Here is a 22,932-nt window from a genome sequence, read left to right on the forward strand (position 1 = left end):
CAGGAGACACCAACTCACCCACCAGAGCCTCCTAAGGCGGTTGTGGCTCAACTTCTAGTGAATCACGAGGTGACAACTCCACCGTCAGGACAGGACCAAGCTCAGCATTCCAACTTGCCCAAAGTCACAGTTAAACCTGTAGACCTGGAGCTGACCATAACTCCAGAACCCACGATGGAGGTTGAATATTCTACAACCCTGCAGAAGACCACAGTTCCTCCTACAAAGCAAGTCACCATTCAAACTTTGGACTTGGAGCTTTCCATATCACCAGAACCCAATACTCCAACCAAGGAGGAGACTCCAACTCGGCCTCCAGAGCCTCCTAAGGGGGTTGTAGCTCAACATCCAGCACATCATGAGGTGACAGTTTCACCTCCTGGTCAGGATCAAGCTCAGCATTCAAACTTGTCCAACATTACAGTTCAACCTTTGGACCTAGAGCTTACCATATCTCCAGAACCCATAGCGGAGGCTGAACCTTCTCCAACCAGGCAAGAGACCCCAACTCAGCTTCCAGCACCACCTGAAGAGGTTGTAGCTCAATTTCCAGTGCATCACGAGGTGACAGTTTCACCTACTGGTCAGGATCAAGCTCAGCATTCAAACTTACCCAACGTCACAGTTAAACCTGTGGACCTGGAGCTTACCATAACCCCAGAACCCACTATGGAGGCTGAATATTCTACAGTCCTGCAGAATAATACAACTTCTTCTCCAGAGCGTCCCGAGGTGACATTACCACCTCCAGACCAGGTTCAGCCTCAGCATCCAAACCTGACTGAAGTTATATTTCAACCTTTGGACCTGGAACTTACAGTAACTCCTGAATTCACTTCAAAGACTGAACATTCTACAGCCCTGCAGGAGACCACACCTCCTCCAAAGCGAGTTACAGTTAAACCTTTGGATCTAGAACTTACTGTGTCCCCAGAACCCACTGTGGAGGTCACACATTCTACAGCCCTGCAGAAGGCCACATCTCCTCCAAAGCGAGTTACAGTTAAACCTTTGGACCTAGAGCTTGCAGTAAGTCAGCAACCAGGGTCATTTGAGGCGGTTGTTTTTCCCCCAGCGACTCAGCAATTATTGGTGCCTTCTGTAAATTACACCCCTGAAAGAGTTCAGAAAGCTCTAACAGAGCAACAGGAACAGAAGGCCATCACACATCACCCCCTAGAAAGGACAGAAATGGCTCTAGATGAGCTACAGGAACAGAATGCTGTTATACATTACACCCCAAAAAGGGCACCAATGCCTTTCACTGTGCAGTGGGAACAGAACGCCACCAACGGAATGAGCATATGTGAGCTCTGTGTCTGCCAAGGTGAAACGCTGTCCTGTACTGGCCTCCGCCCAGAAAAGAGGCTCCACAGAGTGCCTGTGCCAGAGCCCAACGAGTACAATGGCACCTTCACGGTCTTGTAAGCATTGCCTTTCCTCATTTGTCCTCTGCACTCTGCTTAACATGACAGCCTTTTCCTTCAAGCCTTCCTGGGCTCCCTCATCTTCCCAACCCATTATGAACGACTTTTTTTTTTACCTTTTGTTTGTCAACTTTTCCTTATCCTCATTCTTCTGCTACTATCATGCCCACTTCCCCAGGCTTTTGCTTGTGATTGCCCTTATTATTTTTCCTTACCCATTCTTCTTTAGCCCCATCATTTCATGCCTCTACCTCTGCTCTATTCCCAGTTTTGCTCCATCCTCTTTATAGGATTGTGTTCCTTTTTCCATCCTATTGGTGAGGATACAACAAAGTGGTTAAAGAGAAAGATTCTGGAGCCAAACTGCCTGGGTTTGAACCCAGCCCTGTGACTCAGTTTACTCATCTGTAAAATTACTATTCCATAGGGTTATTGTGAAATTTCAATAAGTTCATACATGTTAAGCATTTATTTCGGCACCTAGCATATGTGAATGTTAGCTATTATTATTTTATCCCTCAGGTCCAGATTGATCTTTGACCCTGAATTTACATATATGTTGTTGTTGTTGTTAGGTACCATCGAGTCAGTTCCAACTCACAGCGACCCTATGCACAACACAACGAAACACTGCCCGGTCCTGTGCCATCCTTACAATCGTTGTTATTCTTGAGGTCATTGTTGCAGCCACTGTGTCAATCTACCTCGTTGAAGGTCTCCCTCTTTTCCGCTGACCCTGTACTCTGCCAAGCATGACGTCCTTCTCCAGCAACTGATCCCTCCTGACAAATGTCCAAAGTATGTAAGATGCAGTCTCGCCATCCTTGCTTTTAAGGAGCATTCTGGTTGAAAAAAAAAAAATTTGTTCTTCTAAGACAGATTTCTTCGTTCTTCTCGCATTCCATGGTATATTCAATTTCTTCACCAACACCACAATTCAAAGGCATCAATTCTTCTTCGGTCTTCCTTATTCACTGTCTAGCTTTCACACATGTATGATGCAGTTGAACATACCATGGCTTGGGTCAGGCGCACCTTAGTCTTCAAGGTGACATCTTTGTTCTTCAACACTTTGAAGAGGTCCTTTGCAGCAGATTTACCCAATGCACTGTGTCTTTTGATTTCTTGGCTGCTGCTTCCATGGCTGTTGATTGTGGATCCAAGTAAAATGAAATCCTTGACAACTTCAATCTTTTCTCTGTTTATCATGATGTTGTTCATTGGTCCAGTTGGGGAGGATTTTTGTTTTCTTTATGTTGAGGTGTAATCCATACTGAAGGCTGTGGTCTTTGATCTTCATTAGTAAGTGCTTCAAGTCCTCCTCACTTTCAGCAAGCAAGGTTGTGTCATCTGCATAATGCAGATATAGCACCTGTTCTGTGCCCAATACAGGGCTAGGCGCTGTATGTAGGAGCCACAGAAGTATAGGACATTAGCTTCGGAAGATAACAACGATAAATGGGCGAAAAAGAGTATACATGAAAAGGGAAGTGGCGCATAATTATGTAGTAAAAGAGCTGCAGACCATAGGTGGGATAATTCACCACAATCCGTAATCGTTTGCATGTGGAGGACAGAGAAAGCTGCATGGGCAAGATAAAACTTTAGCTAAAAGAGTGACAGAAACCAAAACGTGGTGCCGTTGAGTTGATTCCGACTCATAGAGACTCTATAGGCGAGAGTAGCACTGCACCATAGGGTTTCCAATGAGTGGCTGGTGGATTCGAGCTGCTGGCCTCTTGGTGAGCAGGAAGCTCTTAACCACTGCACCACCAGGGCTCCAAAGAGCGACTAGGATTTGCTAAATAGAGCAAAACAGGGAATACAGCCTAGGAAAAGGCATGGCTGCAGGAATGGTCAGGATTTAGTAGACCAGCCTGGCTACAAAAAATTGGGTTAGGAAGCAATGCAAAATGAGATTGTGAAAAACGTTGAATATCAGCTACAGAGGTTTGGAAGTTACACTGAGAGATATGGAGAGCCATTGCAAGTTTTCAAGCAAGAGGGATAAGTAATTAAAACAGGAAAATTATTTTAGAATCCAAGTGTAGGGCCGCCTGGAGAAGAAAACTTGATTCAGGGAGACCGAATAGGAAGGTCTAGCAAAACCTGTGAGCAAAGCAAAAAGGGGCTGAATCAGAGCAGTTGTGTTAGGAATGGAAAGAGAATCCTGGGAGCACTTCAAAAAAAAGGACAGGATTTGATGATGGACTAGAGAGTTGGGGAAGCAGTGTACAGGAAAGAGAAAAACTCAAATACGACTCCAAAGTTTCTGCCCTGCACGATTAGCAAACTGTTAGAACACACAGATGGAGATCCATCAGTCAGGAAGGAGAGCCAGTTTGGGGAAGATGAGTTCAGTTTCAGGCATCCTTTGCTGGTGAGAATAAAACAATCAGAAAGTTTCTGGTGGAGTGGAAATGTCCACCAGGCAGATGGGCAGGCAACTTAACTGTTTTGACTTAATTTCAAGTGCCACCTATTTGACTTTATAAACTGACTAGGTAAGTTGTTGCAGAGGGAAAAGGACATAGTTGAAGGAAAGAGTCACAGTTATTTACAGAGTTAGTGGTTGAAACCACACCTCGGGAATTTAACAACTTATTTTAAACTTATGTCATTCGTGGATACATTTCCGCAGTATAACAATTTTAAAAAGCGTCACAGAAGAATATAGCATAAAATGTGAAAGTCCCCTCCCCTTCCCCTTCCCACCCTTCTCCCTGAGTATGTGTCCTTCCTTCCAGTCTCTTCCCTTTACATTTACATACATATACGTGTTTACATACATATTCCTGTTTTTCTAAGGAGGTAATTTTTTTTTTTTAAGACAATACTTCTTGCTCAGCAGTGATTCTCAGTTTTTCGTTAAGCAGTATGCCTAAGAGATCTTTCCACTCCAGTCCATTGGTCCTTCTAGTTTCTAATGGCCTTTATCCTTCCACCACCTGGAGAGGTTTCAACAGCGGGCCTTTCACCCAATCTCTGGCATTGCCAGCAAGCATTATCTGTGTGCATATGTGCTGATAATGATAAAGGAGGAGAATTGGGCGGATAGGAAGTTCAGGTTCTGAGCAGTTGGCCTTATCATTTGTGCCACTGCCCCCCACAGTCTGTCTGTCTGAATTGAACCAATTTGGCAGCTGACAGCCATGGAAGTTAGAAAGCTGATATTTTCTGCATCTGAATATTTCCGGTAAGGTTGCCATGATTCTTTAGTTATTCTGTTCATTCGTATTCCTACATATTCAAAAATATGAACTGTGTTTCTTCACAGAAATTTCCAAGGAAACTCTATTTCTTATATTGAGGAAAATATTTGGAAGGCATACCGTTGGACTGAGAAACTGTGAGTATATCCTCCCCAAATACGAATACAGAAAGCTAACTACATTGTAAGAGCCTTCTTGGTCCACAGTTTTGATGTCAATACCTCTGAGAAAAGATGTTTTCCTCTCTCCATATTCCAAACTGACTTCTATTGATTACCTCTATGGTGATTTTTAAAATTGAATTTGGTGGATTCTCTTTAAAACAAGTAAGATGCAATTTAAATTTATCTCTCATTTGATAAATAATACATGATCCTCTTCTCTGTGTATAACACTGAAATAACAGGTATCGTGAGAACTCTCCTTGTTCCCTAACCCCCCACCCCTGAGTGACCACTTCTCTGAGTTCTGTGTACATCTTTCTGGATCATATTCCACGCATTTGCCTACATCCACATTGACATATAGCAGAGTAGGGTTATTGTGCGTGTGTGTTTTCTTTTTGTCTTTTTCTTTCAGTAGACTTTCTTTTTTTAAGGGCAAGGATGTTTATTGGAGCACTTTTGAGGGAGGGGTTGATTTTGTTTTCTTGAAAGTACAGAGGAACTTTATCTTATATGTATAAAAATACAATCGGAGGACTTCACAGTCCTGTGGATGGAATCCCATAGATGAAGTCTGGGAAGCCCTATAGCTTTTCCGGTCACTGAGATAATAAAATTCCTCTGATCACTTTCAGTCCCAAGAACAGTGCTAGTTCCAGTCCAGTGTCTCAGTCACATAAGTCTATACTCTCAAAGAATTGAAAACTTCTCCCTTCCCCCAGCCTGAGCCTTTCTTTAAACCTAGATGCTTACAATGTGAAGAGGGGTCCTGGCTGGCTTCTTCTCTGTTTCCTTGCCCATATCTCTCATTCTCCATCCCTCCATTCAGCTGGCTGCCTCTGGCTTCTTAGAAGTTGGTGAGGAGACTGGTGGAGAGGAAGGGGCTGATATCCTCTGGTAGTGGTGCCCTCTGGGTGTTGCATCTCCCATGAGGGATTCCTCACTTCCTGGGTTTCTCAAAAATAGCACCACTGGAGTTGTCCAGCTGTCACTCCCTTGCCCTGGTGGTGCTTCTTCTCCAGCTGGCTTCTCATGAAGACCCCTCAGCTTCCACATACAACTGTATGATGCCAGCTTCTTTCTGCTGAGGCTGTCCTTACCTCCAGGACGAACCAATAACAATGGCGCCCTTTTTAAAGGTCCATCGGTGGAGTCCATTTCTGGCCCATAGAACACAAGGAGATTAGTTAACATTTTTATAAAATTATTTTATCATATCATATGCTCTAAGTATATGTTAACTGTATAACTCATTCAGCTTGTAGAAAATGGCACAGAATCTAATCGGCAAAGCTAGTCCTCACTGTCAAACACATCAGCCAAATGAGATTTGCTTTCTTTTAGGAAAAAGTGCAATTTCATTTTTTTTAAAACAGACTTTTTTCTTTTTGGAGCAGTTTTAGGTTTACAGAGAAATGGCACAGAAAGTACAGAGTTCCCAAATAGCCGCTACCCCCTGCTCGTTGTTTCTCCTACTAACGCCTTATATGCCCGTGATACACTTGTTACAATTGAGGAATCCCTACTGATGCATCACTATTAACTAAAGTTCATATTTTACGTTAGGGTTCACTCTTCCTATTGTGCAGTCTTGTAGTTTTCACAAATGCCTAATGCCCTCTGTGCATCATTATAGTATCACACAGAATAGTTTCATTGTCCTAAAAATGCCCTGTGGTCCACCTGTTCATCCTCTCACCCTCCCCCTGAACCCCTGAACCATGGATCATTTTATTATCTCTCTAGTTTTTCTTTTCTAGAATGTCAAGTAGTTGAAATCATACAGCATATAGCTTTTTCAGACTGGCTGCTTCCTTCACCTAGCAGTGTGCGGTTAGGGTTCCTCCATGTCTTTTCATAGCTTGAGAGCTCATTTCATCACTGAATAATACCCCATTGTATGGATGCACCACAGTTTGTTTATTAACTCCTCTAGAACATCTTGGTTGCTTTCAAGTTTTAGCAATGATTAATAAAGCTGCTATAAACATTCTTGTTCAGTTTTTTCTGTGGACATAAGCTTTTCAATTTATTTGGGTAAATACCCAGAAGTACATTAGCTGGGTTGTATGATAAGCCCGTATTTAGCTTTGTCAGAACCTGCAGGCTGTCTTCCAAAGGGGACATATCATTTTGCACTCCCACCGGCAATGACTGAGAGTTCCTGTTGCTCCATATCCTCTCCAGCATTTGGTGTTATCAGTGTTTTGGGTTTTAGCTATTCTAATATGTGTGTAGTGGCATCTGATTGTTTTAATTTGCAATTCCTTGATGATATATGATGATAAGCTTTGGCCAGCTGTATATCTTCTTTGGTGAGGTATCTGTTCCGATCTTCTGCTGGATTGTTTGTTTACTTATTGCTGAGTTTTAAGAGTTCTTTGTATGTTTTGGATACAAGTCCTTTATCAGATATGTGTTTTGCAAATACTTTCTCCCAGTCTGTGGCTTGACTTTTCACTCTCCTAGAGTGTCTTTACAGAAGCAAAGCTAGATAACTGGGAGCTCTTAAAAATCAAACAGCTATGCTCATCCAAAGACTTCACCAAAAGAGTAAAAAGATTACCTACAGACCGGGAAAAAGTTTTAGCTATGACGTTTCTGATCATCGTCTAATCTCTAAAATCTACATGATATTACAAAAACTCAACTACAAAAAGACAAATAACCCAATTAAAAAAATGGGCAAAGGATATAAACAGGCACTTCACTAAAGAAGACATTCAGGTAGCTAACAGATACATGAGGAAATGCTCATGATCTTTAGGCATTAGAGAAATGCAAATTAAAAGTACGATGAGATTCCATGTCACTCCAACAAGGCTGGCATTAATCCAAAAAAAAAAAATGATAAATGTTGGAAAGGTTGTGGAGAGAGTGGAACACTCATATACTGCTGGCGGGAGTGTAAAATAGGACAACCAGTTCAGAAATCGATTTGGTGCTTCCTTAAAAAGCTAGAAATAGAACTACCATACGTTCCAGCAATCCCACTCCCTGGAATATATTCTAGAGAAATAAGAGCCTTTACACAACCAGGTATATGCACAGCCATGTTCATTGCAGCACTGTTTCCAATAGCAAAAAGATGGAAGCAACCAAGGTGCCCATCAACGGATGAATGGATAAATAAGTTATGGTATATTCACACAATGGAATACAACAAATTGATAAAGAACAATGATGAATCCGTGAAACATTTCATAACATGGAGGAATCTGGAAGGCATTATGCTGAGTGAAATTACTCAGTTGCAAAAGGACAAATATTGAGGAGACCACTATTATAAGAACTCGAAAAATAGTTTAAACAGAAAAGAAAATATTCTTTGATGGTTACGAGAGTAGAGAGGGAGGGAGGAAGAGGGGTTTTCATGAATTAGATAGTAGATAAGAACTATTTTAGGTGTAGGGAAAGACAACGCACAATACTGGAGAGGTCAGCACAACCGGACTAAACCAAAAGCAAAGAAGTTTCCTGAATAAACTGAATGCTTCAAAGGCCAGCGTAGTAGAGGCAGGTGTTTGGGGACCATGGTTTCAGGGGACATCTAAGTCAATTGGTATAATAAAATCTATTAAGAAAACATTCTGCATCCCACTTTGGAAAGTGGTGTCTGGAGTCTGAAATGCTAGCAAGCGGCCGTCTAAGATTCATCACTTGGTCTCAGCCATCCTGGAGCAGAGGAGAATGAAGAACACCAAAGACACAAGGTAATTATGAGCCCAAGAGACAGAGAGGGCCAATAAACCAGAAACTACATCAGCCTGAGACCAGAAGAACTAGATGGTGCCCGGCTACAACCAATGACTGCCCGGACAACCCCTGAGGGAGCAGGAGAGCAGTGGGATGAAGACCTCAAATTCTCCTAAAAAGACCAGATTTAATGGTGTGACTGACTAGAAGGACCCCCAAGGTCATGGTCCCCAGGCCTTCTGTTAGCCCAAGACAAGAACCATTCCCAAATTCAACTTTTCAGACAGGGATTGGACGGGACTATGGGGTAGAAAATGATATTGGTGAGAAGTGAGCTTCTTGGATCAAGTAGACACGTGAGACTATGTGGGCGGCTCCTGTCTGGAGGGGAGATGAGAAGGCAGAGGGGGTCAGAAGCTGGCCAAATGGACATGATAACAGTAAATAGAGGGAAGGAATGTGCTGCCTCATTAGGGGAACAGCAACTAGAAGTAAATATCAAGGTGTATAGAAATTTTTGGTATGAGAGACTGACTCGATTTGTAAACTTTCACTCAAAGCACAATAAAAATTTTTGAAATGTATCTTTTGTAGAGCAGAAGTTTTTTATTTTAATGAAGTCCAACTTGTGAATTTTTTCTTTTATCAATCTTACTGTTGATGCTGTATCTAAAAAGCTATGTCCAAACCCAAGTCACCTAGATTTTTTTCCTGTGTTATCTTTTAGAAGTTGTAACGTTTTGCATCTTATATTTAGGCCTGTGATTCATTTTGAGTTAATTTTTGGGAAAGTTTCAGGCTGTGTCATATTCATGCTTTTGCTTGTGCATGCTCAGCTGTCCCAGTACCATTTGTTAAAAAGACTATCCTTTCACTGTTGAGTTGCCTTTGCTCCTTTTGTCAAAGGTCAGTTGACTATATTTGCGTGGGTCAATTTATGGTCTCTATTCTGTTTCACTGATCTATTTTCCTATTCCTTCATCAATACCACACTGTCTTAATCACTGTAACTTTAGAGTAACTCTTGAAGTAGGGTAATGCTAGTCCTCTAACTCTATTTTTCATTATTTGTTGGCCATTTCTTGGTCTCCTGCCTTGGTAAATCAGTTTGTCAATATCCACAAAATAGCTTGCTGAGATTTTGATTGGTAGTGCATTGAACCTGTAGATGAAGTTGAGAAGAATTGCAATCTTAATAATACTAAGTCTTCCCATCCGTAAATGCCCTGGTGGCACAAAGGTTAAGAGCTCAGCTGCTAACCAACAGGTCAGCAGTTCAAATCCATTAGCTGCTCCTTGGAAACCCTGTGGGGCAGTTCTACCCTGTCCTATAGAGTTGCTGTGAGTAGGAATCAACTCGACAGCAATGGGTTGGGTTTGGTTTTCTTATCCATGAATGTGAAATATCCCTCCATTTATTTGGAAATTGAATTTCTTTCATCAGAGTCTAGTAGTTGTCCTCGTATAGATCTTGTATAAATTTTGTTAGATTTGTACTCAAGCATGTCATTTCTTTTAGTGCTAATGTAAATGGTATGATTTTACTTTAAAATTCCAGTTCTTTATTCCTGGTATATAGGGAAGTAATTGACTTTTGTATATTAACTTTGTACCCTGCAACCCTGCTATAATCACTTATTAGTTCCAAGTATTTTTCTGTCAATTCTTTGGGATTTCCTAGACAGACAGTCATATCATCTGTGGATGAAGACAGTTTTATTTCTTCCTTCCGAAGACAGTTTTATTTCTTCCTTCTGAATCTGTATACCTTTTATTTCCTTTTCTTTACATTAGCTAGAACTTACAATACAGTGTTGATAAGAGCGGTGAGAGGGGACATCCCTGTCTTGTTCCTGATCTTAGGGGGAAAGCATCTAGTTTCTCCCCACTAAGTATTATGTTAGCTGTAGGGTTTTTGTAGATGTTCTTTATTCAGTTTAAAAAGTTCTCTGTTATTGGTAGTTTGCTGAGAGTCTTTATCATGGATGGGTGTTGGATCTTGTCAAATGATTTTTTTGCCTCTATTAATATGATCATATGATTTTTCTTTAGCTTGTTGATATGATGAACTATATTAATTGATTTGCAAATGTTAAACTGGCCTTGCATAGCTAGGATAAACCCCACTAGGTCATGGTGTATAATTCTTTTTCTACATTGTTGGATTCAATTTGCTAATATTTTGCTGAGGATCTTTGCATCTATGTATATGAGAGACATTGGTGTGTAATTTTCCTTCCTAGTAATGTCTTTGGTTTTGGTATTAGGGCAATACTGGCCTCATAGAATGAGTTAAGAAGTGTTCCTTCCTCTTCTATTTTTTGGAAGAGTTTTAGAAGGATTGGTATTAATTATTCTTTAAATATTTATAGAATTCAACAATAAAACCATCTGGGCCTGGTGCTTTCTATTTTGGAAGGTTATTAGTTGTTGATTAATTTTCTTTAATGGATATAGGACTGCTCAGACTGTCTATTTCTCCTTGTATGAGTTTTGGTAGCTTGTGTCTTTCTAGAGATTGCTCCATTTCATCTAAGTTATCACATTTTCACAGTATTCCTTTATGATCCTTTTAATGTCCATAGGGAGTTCTGATGGCACAGTAGTTAAGAGCTCAGCTGCTTACTAAAAGGTCGGCAGTTCAAATCCACCAGCCACTCCTCAAAAACACTATGGGGCAGTTCTGCTCTGTCCTGTAGAGTTACTGTGAGTTGGAATCAACTCAACAGCAATGGGTGTGGTTTTGTTTTTGGTTTAATGTTCATGGGATCAGTCGTGATGGCCCCTCTTTCATTTCTAATATTAATAATTTGTCTTCTTTCTTTTTTTCTTGGTTAGTCTGCCTAGAGGCTTATCAATTTTAGTGATCTTTTCAAAGAACCAGCTTACAGTTTCATTGATTTTCCTTATTCTTATTTCCACTTCATTGGTTTCTGCTCTGATTTTTATTATTTCTTTTCTTCTGCTTACTTCAGATTTTTTTTTTCTTTTCTAATGTATGCATTCAATGCTATACATTTTCCTCTAAGCACTGTTGTCTTAGTAATCTAGGGCTCCTATAACAGAAGTAGCATACCTGAATGGAAATTCATTCCATCCCAATCTAGGAGGCTAGAAGTCTGAATTCAGAGTGCCAGTTCCCGGGGAATGCTTTCTCTGTCTGTTGGTCCTGTGGGAAGGTCCTGGTCATCAATCTTCCCCTGGTTGAGGAGTTTCTCAGGACAGGGACCATGGGGCCAGAGGATGTGCTCTGCTCCTGGTGTTTCTTTCTTGGTGGCTTTCTTGGAGGCATGAGGTCTCCCGTCTCTCTGTTAACCACTCTCTTTTATATCTCAAGAGATATTGACTCCACGTACAACCTAATCCTGTAAATTGTGTCCTGCCTCATTAACATAACTGCCTCTAACCCTGCCTCATTTACTTTGTAGAGGTTAGGATTTACAACACATAGGTAATCACATCAGATTACAAAATGGAGGACAACCACACAATACTGGGAATCATGGCCTAGCCAAGTTGACACACATTTTGCAGAGACACAATTCAATCTAAAACAACTAGAAAATTTTATTTATTTTTGTTGTTGTTGTTGAGAATATACACAGCAAAAGATACACCAATTCAACAGTTTATAGATGCTCCATTTAGTGACATTGATTACATTTTTCAGTTGTACAACCATTTTCACCCTCCTTTTCTGAGTTTTTGCTCCCTCATTAACATAAGTTCAGTGCCCCCTAAGGTTCCTATCTAATTTTTCAAGTTGCTGTTCTCAAATTGATCCCATATAGATAGTTCTTAAAAGAGCAGAATGCTCAAAGCATACATTTTTTACTAGTTAAGCTAAACTACTGTTTCATTTTAAGGAGATTTCAGGGACATTTCTGACTTAAGGTTTAAAGATTATCTCAGAGCAATATTTTCAGGGGTTCCTCCAAACTTCATGGCTCCAAGAAGTCTGGAATCCATGACAATTTGAAATTCTGTTCTGCATTTTCTCCCTTTTGATTAGGATTCTTCTATGGAATCTTTGATCGAAATCTTCAGTAATGTCAGGAAGACACCATTTAATTCTTGTCTCATGGCAATGGAAGCAGTTGTTAATGGAGGCAATTAGCCACACATTCCATTTCCTCCTTCTATTCCTGACTCTCCTTCTTCTTCTGTTGCTCCAGACAAATAGGGTCCAATTGCTGTACCTTGGATGGCTGCTTGCAAGCTTTTAAGACACCAGGCTCTACGCAGTGAACTAGGAGGTAGAACAGAGCGCTATACATGTTATTAGGCCAATTAGCTGGAATGTCCTATGAAACCCAGACCCTAGGCCACCAAATCCCATGAGGTTTTTGGCTGTACATAAGCAACCTCAGTAACTACTTTTTTTTTTTTTGTCATTGTAAATAGATCTATTACACAACTTTTGTCACTTCAACTTTTTCCAGGTGCTGAACTTCTTGACAGAAATTACAATAATTGACTGTGCAACCCTATCCTTAATCAATGGAGTATTTCCATCACAATTAACTTCCCTTTTCCCCGTCCCTCCCACTCTTGTTGCTGTTGTTAGGTGTCCTCAAGTCAGTTCGGACTCCTAGTGACCCTCTGTACAACAGACGAAACACTGCCCAGTCCTGCACCATCCTCACAATCATTGTTAAGCTTGAGCCTATTGTTGCAGGCACTGTGTCAATCCATCTCATTGAGGATCTTCCCCTTTTTCACTGACCCTGTACTTTACCAAGCATGATGTCCTTCTCCAGGGACTGATCCCTCCTGATAACATGTCCAAAGTATGTGAGATGCAGTCTCACCATCCATGCTTCTAAGGAGCATTCTGGTTGTACTTCCTCCAAGATAGATTTGTTCCTTCCTCTGGCACTCCATAGTATACTCCGTATTCTTTGACAGCACCACAATTCAAAGGCATCAATTCTTCTTTAGTCTTCCTTATTCATCGTCCAGCTTTCACATACATATGAGGCGATTGAGAATACCATGGCTTGGGTCAGGTTCACCTTAGTCTTCAAGACGACATCTTTGCTTCTTAACACTTTAAAGAGGTCTTTTGCAGCAGATTTGCCTAATGCAATGTGTCTTTCGATTTTTTGACTTCTGCTTCCATGGATGTTGATTGTGGATCCAAGTAAAATGAAATCCTTGACAACTTCAATCTTTTTCCATTGATCATGATGTTGCTTATTGGTCCAGTTGTGAACATTTTTGTTTTCTATATGTTGAGGTGTAATCCATACTGAAGGCTGTGGTCTTTGATTTTCATCAGTAAGTGCTTCAAGTCCTCTTCACTTTCATCAAGCAAGGTTTTGTCAGCTGTATAACACAGGTTGTTAATGGGTCTTCCTCCAGTCCTGATGCCACATTCTTCTGCATATACTGCAGCTCCTGGGATTATTTTGCACAGTGTATAGACTGAATAGTTATGGTGAAGGATTACAACCCTGATGCACACCTCTCCTGACTTTAAATCACTCATTTTTTTAAATGTCTAGTGTTTTTTTATCCTGTCTGCTTACATTACTCACCTCGCATGTCATCCACTTTTTCCACTAGAACCATTAGCATATTAATCATAGTTTTTTTTAAATCTCTAGGTTGATAAGCCCAAATATCAGCTATATCTGAATGTGGCTCTGATGCTTGTCCTGCATCTTCTGACTCTGTTTTTTGCCTTTTTAGCATGCCTTGTAATTTTTGCTGAAACTGAATATGATATATCAGGTAAAAGGAATGGAGATTCTTTGAGCTGCAATTTCCTGTAAAACCCTGTTGATGTTCATGTGGTGGTAAGGTGTGAGGGAAGAGGAAGTGTTCTCTAATTCTATGATTAGGTCTCAGTTTCTTAGTGACCCAGTGTCCCTGGGTTGTGACCTTCACAAGTGCTTCTCAGCTTTTTTCCTTCAGCCTTTAGATGAACCAAGAGGGCTAGAGGGGGCTACAGTTGGGTATTTTCCTTCCCCCACTTCAAAGGCCAGAAGGCAACTGGAGTTGCTAATCCCTTTTGTTCACATGGAAAAGGGTAGAGGGAGTTGGAGTTGAGTATTTCCCTTCATCTATTTTGATTAACCAGTACCAGTTGTCATGAAGTCACTTCTGACTCATGGTGATCCCATGTGTGTCGAAGTAGAGCTGTGCTCCTCAAGTTGTTTTTCAATGGCCAATTCTACATTATGAAGATCATCATGCCTTTCTTCTATGATTCCTCTGGGTGGACTAGAACCTCCAACATTTTAGTTAGTTTTAAGCTTTTATACCACCCAGGGACTCCCCACTTTGGTTAGGCTCAGATGGAACCCACATTGACTAGTCTGTGGTAAAGTAATAGCCCTTGAGGGCAGGTTGTTGTTAAGGAGACCAGAGCCCTATTTCGTCATGGCAGCTTCTCCCCTCTTCTTTCGGGAATCATGAGGGGATTTTCCTGAGATTCACAGTGAGAACCTGGTAGTGCTCCTGGAATTAAAACTCCCAGAAACGTGCCCCCCTCTCTCCCCAAGGCTGGGCCTCCAGGAGGTGTCTTTCAAACTAGTCTACACTAGTCTCCAGAAATTAGTCAATTACTCTTGAAGTATTTCCACCTGATGCTGGGTCCAGCAGAAACTAGGACTCAGCATCGGGTAGAAAGTGATTCTCTGTATCAGCCTGTCTTTCTCTCCAGTTCTCTCTGCTGATCTTAGAAACTTATAAGAGCTCAGCAGTCACATGAGGCTAGTGGCTCCCTTATTGGACTTCCAGCAGTAAGGCATTAAAATGAACCAACCTCAGCTACAGGCAACAACATAATGAATTTTACAAACATAGCACTGAGTGAAAGAAACGAAATAGAAATATGTGTCTATGATTCCATTTTAAGTTCAAGAAGAAGTAAAATTAAGCCATGTTGTTTGTGGTTGACATATATCAGGTAAAACTGTATTTAAAAAGCAAGGAAATTATTATCATCAAAGTCAGGATAGTGGTTACCTATAGGAGTCAGAGACAGGGTTGTGATTGGAAAAGGGCACACTGGGGGCTTCTGGGATGCTGACAGTATTCTTTCCTGACATGAATGATGTTATATGGTGTTTGCTTTATAATCATTAAACTAAACATGTTTTATGTACTTTATGCACATTTCAGTTCTCAAAAAAATGAATGGGGAAAGAGTCAAATGGCTTCACTTGCAGCCCTCACATAGCTCCATGTTGGGCTTTCATAATGAGGTTTGGGAAGAGAGCCAGGGAAATGGCAGTTCTGCCAATCTTGGTGCCACCCAGAGTTGAATTCTAACAGAGACTTTGTGATCTAGAGAGGAAGCATTAAATATATGACTTCGTGGGAAGAGTGGATAGGGTTGTGTGGGGTGGGGGTAGAGGAGACAGAAGCAGGGAGATGGATACAAAGGAGGACAGGAGAAGAAAGTTTTCAATAAAAACAAAAGAGGTCACCATCCCTAAATTAAATGGAAATTAGAGTATTTAGGTGGACCATTACCTGGTTCCTCCCACATAGAATAGACCTAGGTAGCAAACAGTTGTAGCTAATTTGCATTAGATCCACGAATAACCTTTTCATTTTCCAGAATTCTCAGTGAAAATTCTTTGACCGAATTACGTAAGGATTCATTTGAAGGCCTGCTATCCCTCCAGCATTTGTAAGTTAGTCAGTTAATCATATTTATTTCTGAGTTTTTAGTTATATGTAAAATGAATAAGGAGCTTGGATAAGGTAATCTCTACATTTTTCTTTCAGCAATATAATTCTGCAATTTTGTAAGTCTGTAGGGTCCCAGCCCATTTCTGGCATTAAATATCTCCTGTCCATTTCCAGTTTTAATTAGAGAGACAAATGACAGATAAAAAAAGTCTTTAGTTACAGAGGAAAAGTGGCAATAAGGTCTGAGTAATTAGGACACCCATATGAACTTTGTTTTGTAAATGTCCATATATACTATCTGTTTATATTTAGTCTGTAGCTTATGGTCTGTTTTTAGAGATCCCATAAGCTAAGAATGATTTTTTGCATTTTTAAAGGATTTTGAAGAAAAAAAAACTATGAGAGAGAGGTTGTCTGTGGTCAGCAAAGCCTAAAATATTTACTATCTGGCCTTGTAGAAAACATTCAAAAAAGTTGGTTTAACAGAACAAGAGGAATTAAGATTAACCTTTGTTTGTTGCCTAAAGGACAAGAAAATATAGAATACCTACATTAATTTGAAGGCCATTAACCCAAAATATTTTGATAATTGAATTAAGTCAGCATTTGAATATTAAATATGTAACTAAACAGTTGAATTATGTAAACAATACTATAAATAACATAGTTAGCTACCAAGGACTGCTGTTAAGGATTTCAAGGTAGGAATTATTTTACCATATTACAAATAAATGTTTCAAATGATGGTTAATTAGTATAGCTAGAAATGTTTACCCTAAGTAAACATATCAGAAATGCCCCTAACCCTTTACTAAATACAAACTAGAAATCTCTCCAGCCCTTTTGCCAAGGAGGGAATACTTGCGTGGTATTTATATCTGTTTAGAGATAACGAGATACTATGTCGTTTGCTATAAAAGCTTGATTTTTATCCTTTGTCCATGAAGCCTAGAGTTGTTTGTGTCATGAATCCTTATTAAGCTATTTTGATGATGCTCTTTAGCAAATGGATTCTTCTTACAAGTTTAGAAGGCTTAAGAGAATTGGGGATAAAAAGCCTGACATGATACTAAAAGTAGTCATTTAAATTATCAAACCTTTTAGGCCTTAGTGGGACAACCAGTTTTGCATCGATCTTCTTGGGCACCTCTGGCACCTGGGCTCCCAAATCTTATAAACACAATTTGGAGAAAAACAAATGAGATAACTGCTCAATGGAGCAGGCCCTTCCTTACTTCTACTTTGAAACGCTTTGTAAGCTAATTACTTCCTGTTAGTGTATCTATTCTCATCCATTAAAAAAATGTGAATCAGTATAAAAGTTAAAAACATTATGTCAAGCACTGTGCCTAGGGTTGGTGGTACAAAGATGTGTAAGACAGCATTCCTAACCTTCTAGAAACTCTTGATGCGGCAGGGGAAGCAAAGGCATAAACTCAAACCATACCACAATAGGCTCTAAGTGGAGGGCTAAGTGCTGCAGAGGCACAAAAGAGCAATGAAGTAGTAAAAGTTAACTTCTTTCTAAATAGTCATTTTCCTTTCTCACTCCTTTGCTATTCATTCCTTTGGTAAATAATTGAGTTTGCTTTATGTCTATCTATCAGTTTTAAACATTGCAGGCAATACAGATAAGCAAGATCTAGTCCATGCTTTCAATGAGAAAATGGATTACAAAGATAACTATGTTAAAAAAAAAAGAAATAAATGTGGGCACTGAGAGGTATAAGTTATTTCTGGAGCACAGAGGAGGGAGCGAAGGCTTCCAATTGGATCAGGGAAGATGTTTCTAGAGAAATGCCATTTGAACAGGACCTTGAAGGCCAGTGGGTATCATCAGACAGACATGTTGGGCAGATTATTCTAAGATTGCAAAAGGAGGGTGGGAAAAAGGCAAAGATAGGAAGTGGAATGTGGCTTTCAAGAACGTCAGGAGTACCTTTGGGTGAAAGTAGGGAGAGTAGGAGATTGGAGCCAGATCATCTAGGCTTTGCATGCCAAAGTAAGGAGTCACCATGGAGAACCATCTTATCACAGCAATGCTGTAGGACAAATGGTTCTCAAACTTTAGTGTGCATAACAATTAGGGCTTGTTAAAGCACAGATCCTGGGCTTTACCCCCATAATTACTGACTCAGTGGTCCAGAGTAGGGCCAAGAATTTGCTTCTTCAATAAGTTCCCAGACAATGCTGGTCTTTCAGAACCACTGCTGCAGAGTTAATCTGTGTGCAGGATGGATTAGAAAGGGAGAGACTAGAGCTGAAACACCAGTCAGAAGATAGTTATACCCACCGAGTAAAACGTGAGGGACTAATGTGGGCTAAAGGGAAATAAGAAGGTTAACTACAGTCAGGAACGGGAGTTTTCACATGAAAATCCACTTCTATGTTGTTTTTTTCCTGAGTCACCACTTTACAACTGCAGGAATTGCATTCATGGAACATTAAAAAAAAAAAACCCTTTGCCATCGAGCTGATCCTGACTCACAGCAACCCTACACGACAGAGCAGAACTGCCCCTTAGGGTTTCCAAGGAGCGGCTGCTGGATTCAAGCTGCGGGTCTTTTGCATAGCAACCATAGCTTGCTGTAGCTCTTAACCACTGCGCCACCAGGGCTCCCATGGAACATGAAGGCAATAGAAAACCAAACATAGATTTCTATTAATATGATAAAAGCATTATTCTAAATTATTTCAAAGTTCTGTATTTATTAGAGGAGTAACTCCCTTTCAAATCATGTCAAATTATGTTATTTCTTCTGGTATTGAGCTGCCTAGCAAAAGGGAACTAAGCCAGGAAGGTGTAAATGTGAGAATATTCTTTTAATATTATAAATTACAATAATAACAAGGAATAAAACTTTAAGCTCACTGAATCCAGATCTTAATGTGACGACAATAGGTCATCTAATCAATTGTCCTACTCTCAGGAAAGAGTACCTCCAAAATCTATCGAGATTCGTGGTTGTATGTTTTATTTATGAAGGTGAGACTCTTTCTTAGGAGAGGTGAGGGCAGGGTTAGGGCCTTGGAAGGTTTAGAGAACAATTACTAAGGTTTAGAGTTTAGATAAAAGCTTATTCAATATTATGCTGAACTCTGCCATTTATTCCTACTAATTTAATATCAAATAGCTAATGAGGCAATATTTTTCTTTTACTTTCCCTAGAGATTTATCCTGCAATAAAATACAGTCTATTGAAAGACGTACATTTGAACCACTACCTTTTTTACTGTCTGTGTAAGTTACAAATAAGACTTAATTCTATTTAGAATCTTTATAAAACCTAACTGTAAATCTTTTTGCTGTTCATTTTGAAATCTGAAACTTGTATTAGTGGAAAGCTACTAAAGTTATGTAGCAAATCCTTTTCCACTGTGGCAAAGATTAGTGTGAGGATTATTACACAGATAAGAGGGAATCATTCTAGAGCAGTGGTTCCCAACTGGGGCAGTTTTGCATCGAGGGACATTTGGCAATGTCTAGAGGCATTTTTGGTTATCGCCAACTGTGAGTGTGCTACTGGCATCCTAGTGGGAAGATGCCAGGAATGCTGCTAAACACCCTACAACGCACAGAACAGCCCACACAACAAAAAGTTTATTGTTGATATTTGTGAATTCCCGTTGAGATGGCTGTGATTCATGACGACCCCATGTACAACAGAACAAAGAGTTGCCTGGCCCCATGCTATCTTCATAATCATCGCAAGAAAAGTTTACCTAGCCCAAAATGTCAGTAGTGCTAAGGTTGAGAAACTCTGTTCTAGAGAAGTAAAGATCACTTAATCTAGGTATTTGTACCTAAGATGTGTAAGTAGGAAAGAATAAATCATAAGCAAAGATCTTCCATAATGAGATTCCCTTAGTGTCTGGAGGGAGTATTGAAGTTAGTGTTCGTCATATGTAAATTAGAATCATTGCCAAAGGAATGGTGTTCTGAAAGAATAGCTTTATTTATTTATTTATTCTCTCTTGTTTGTGTCTGTTTGTAGAAACCTTGGCTGCAATTTAATCACAGAACTTGGCTTTGGAACGTTTCAGGCCTGGCATGGAATGCAGTTTTTACAGACATTGTAAGTGGGATAGAAGATGGACACATGGGAAGAGATTATGTGTGAAAACATCGAACTGTATCAGTTAGCTGGGTGTATGAGCAAGTAGAAATTCTGAAACATGTATGTCTTAAGATCGATTTTTTCAAATGAGGAAACTAAGGCACAAAGAGGCCAAGAGAGTTGTCTAACTCATATGTGGCACGTTCTGCTTGCCCTAGTACTGACCTTTGGCGCCGGCACTAAATGCACCGAGCAAGTAGCACGCAAACTAGCCCTGTCGTGGGAATCCCAGTGCTGCTGCTCGGGTGTGTGGATGGTCCTAGGAATTCCGCTTTGGAATTTAACTCGGATTCCAGCTCACATGTAAGGTTCCTCCCTGCTTAAATGTGTGCAATGTGTAGCCACACAGCACAAGGCAGAGCACAGAGTCCTCCAGAGAGCGAAGAGTTGGGGTTCTTTCTCAGCCATCAGCTTCTGTTAGACTGTACAGTAAAAGGAATCCCGGGAAACGTGCCAGAGTGCACTTCTCTCCCTAGGCACCCAGAACATTATTTTTCAAACAGTATATATCCTTTTCAAAAAGCTAGGAATTATCTATGCATAGGGGGAACCTTTGAGGCATGAACAAAAATGGTGTTTATTAAGGAATAGTGTGAAAAGTGTTAATAAGGAAAATACATTGCTCTAGCCTAATTCCAAATGCCTTCTTTCCTGACCACTCGTCAAACAAGAAGTGTGGGTTTTATTCTCTTTCAGCTAGAAAATTCTGTGATTTCTCTTTGACACCAGGCAGTGGTAGTGGGTATGTTCACCGGCCTCAAGGGAATTTTGGATGAAAGATGGAGCTTGTCCTCTAAACCTGACTTTGGAAAAGACTGCCTGATGGTTCAGCAACCCATGTCACACAGTTCATGTCAGGTGTGTCTGGAACCAGATTAACATCCTGCAGATGCCAACCTGTAGCCACCTGCCCCACCGTTAATTTGCTGATGCTGAACTTGGGGAAAGAAAACTTGAGGGTCCCTTTTTCTTTTGTCGGCACCAGAGACTTTTATGAATAGTCTGTGATAAGAGACCAGAGAGCTGGGTGGTTAGCTCCCACACCAAGAAACTTTGGTAGCTTCAATAACAAGGTCGTAATTTCCCTGGTAAGAATTCCGTTTTCGTGATTATGTAGGCAACATAGGGGGAAAGTGGGTATCACATTTTAATTAATGAGATCAATGAAAAACGTTCACTGACCACTGTGTGTCAGGCACTGTACTAAGAGCTGGCTGTACAAAGAGAAAAAGGACAGGACTTTGTCCCCAGGAGACTGTCAGAATGGAAGAAGGAAGTGGAGGTTGATGAGAAAACATAGAAGAGCCACGCTAGGATCCCTGCACAGGGCAACAAGGTAGGAGGATGACAAAGGAGGGGGAAGGGAACCCCCTAAAACCAAACTGATTGCCGTCAAGTTGATTCCAACTCACAGCATGTAGGACAGAGTAGAACTGCCCCATAGGGTTTCCAAGGATGTAATCTTTACAGAAGCAGAACGCCACATCTTCCTTCAGTGCAGTGGCTGGTGGGCTCATACCACCGAAATTTCAGTTAGCAGCCAAGTGCTTAACCACTGTGCCAACACAGGGCTCCAGAGGAAGGGTAGGGGATTAGAAAATACTCATAGAAAAAGTGGATGGAGGAGAGACCAACTTTCTTATCTCAAATTTCTGTGTTCATCTTAAACAACAGAGAAGGGCATTTGCTAAATAGTAATGAAAGAGTTAGAGCTAGCTAGTATTGGAGATAAATGAATAAACATGTTATCTGAATAGAGGTATACTCCTAAAAAGGAGCCCTGGTGGCACAGTGGTTAAGTGCTCAGCTGCTAACTAAAAGGTCGACCGTTCGAACCCACCAGCCACTCCAAGGGAGAAAGACTTAGCAGCCTACTTCCAGGAAGACTACAGCCTTGGAAACCCCACGGGGCATTTCTGCTCTGCCCTATAGGGTCCCTTTGAGTTGGAATCAACTCGACAGCAAAGGGTATACTCCTAAAACTAATACACAGGCATGCTGAAAAGCTTGGCACACTTGCCACAATGTGGGTTGGAAGCTGGGCTCCTCCTTTGTTTTGGGTCAAATTTTTCTAATAGGTAATTTGTTTGCCACAGGTGAAATATAAGCTTTATTGCAGTTCTTTCCAAAGGCAGATTGCCAAGAAAAGATGGCACCTCTGAAAAGCTAAGTAATTCTATAACCCATGTGGCACAGCACTGGAGCATTTACAAGTTGAAACAGTATTTCTCTGGCATTAAAAAAGCTTTTTAAAAAGTTCCCAGCGGAGGTGGGGTTATCATGGATTGAACAAAGCTTAAGCCTCAGGGCCCCTTACTTCCATAGAACTCTTCCAAGGTCCTAGGAGGGGCCCTAGCAATTTTCTTACTTAAACTTTTGCACTTTTTTATTAGAGAGAATTTCCAAGTTAGATAAGCTTCAGGCTGAACAAAACCTAGGTTCCAGCTAATTATAACCCAGTAAATCTCCTGAAAAGGAGCCCTGGTGCCTCAGTGGTTAAACGCTTGGCTGCTAACGGAAAGGACAGCAGTTCAAACCCACCAGCGCTCTGCGGGAGGAAGATGTGGCGGTCTGCGTCTGTAAAGATGCCAGCCTTGGAAACCCTATGGGGCAGTTCTGCTCTGTCCTGTAGGGCCCCCGTGAGTTGGAATGAACTCGACAGCAGCAG

At 40.7% G+C, this 22,932-nt stretch overlaps 1 protein-coding gene across 1 annotated transcript in view; it reads left to right on the top strand.

Annotated features, from left to right (window-relative positions):
• The first annotated feature begins 1,065 nt into the window (after nucleotides 1-1,065).
• LOC135228106 (leucine-rich repeat-containing protein 37A3-like) overlaps nucleotides 1,066-22,932 on the top strand; it is a 56,615-nt gene continuing 34,748 nt past the window's right edge. Inside the window, exons 1-3 of the mRNA XM_064271456.1 lie at nucleotides 1,066-1,424; nucleotides 4,705-4,776; nucleotides 16,073-16,144. Coding sequence (XP_064127526.1) covers nucleotides 1,192-1,424; nucleotides 4,705-4,776; nucleotides 16,073-16,144 — 377 coding nt within the window. The 5' untranslated portion in view covers nucleotides 1,066-1,191. The remainder of the gene's footprint in view (nucleotides 1,425-4,704; nucleotides 4,777-16,072; nucleotides 16,145-22,932) is intronic.

The sequence above is a fragment of the Loxodonta africana genome, chromosome 18 (assembly GCF_030014295.1).
Source record: "Loxodonta africana isolate mLoxAfr1 chromosome 18, mLoxAfr1.hap2, whole genome shotgun sequence".
NCBI lineage: Eukaryota > Metazoa > Chordata > Mammalia > Proboscidea > Elephantidae > Loxodonta > Loxodonta africana.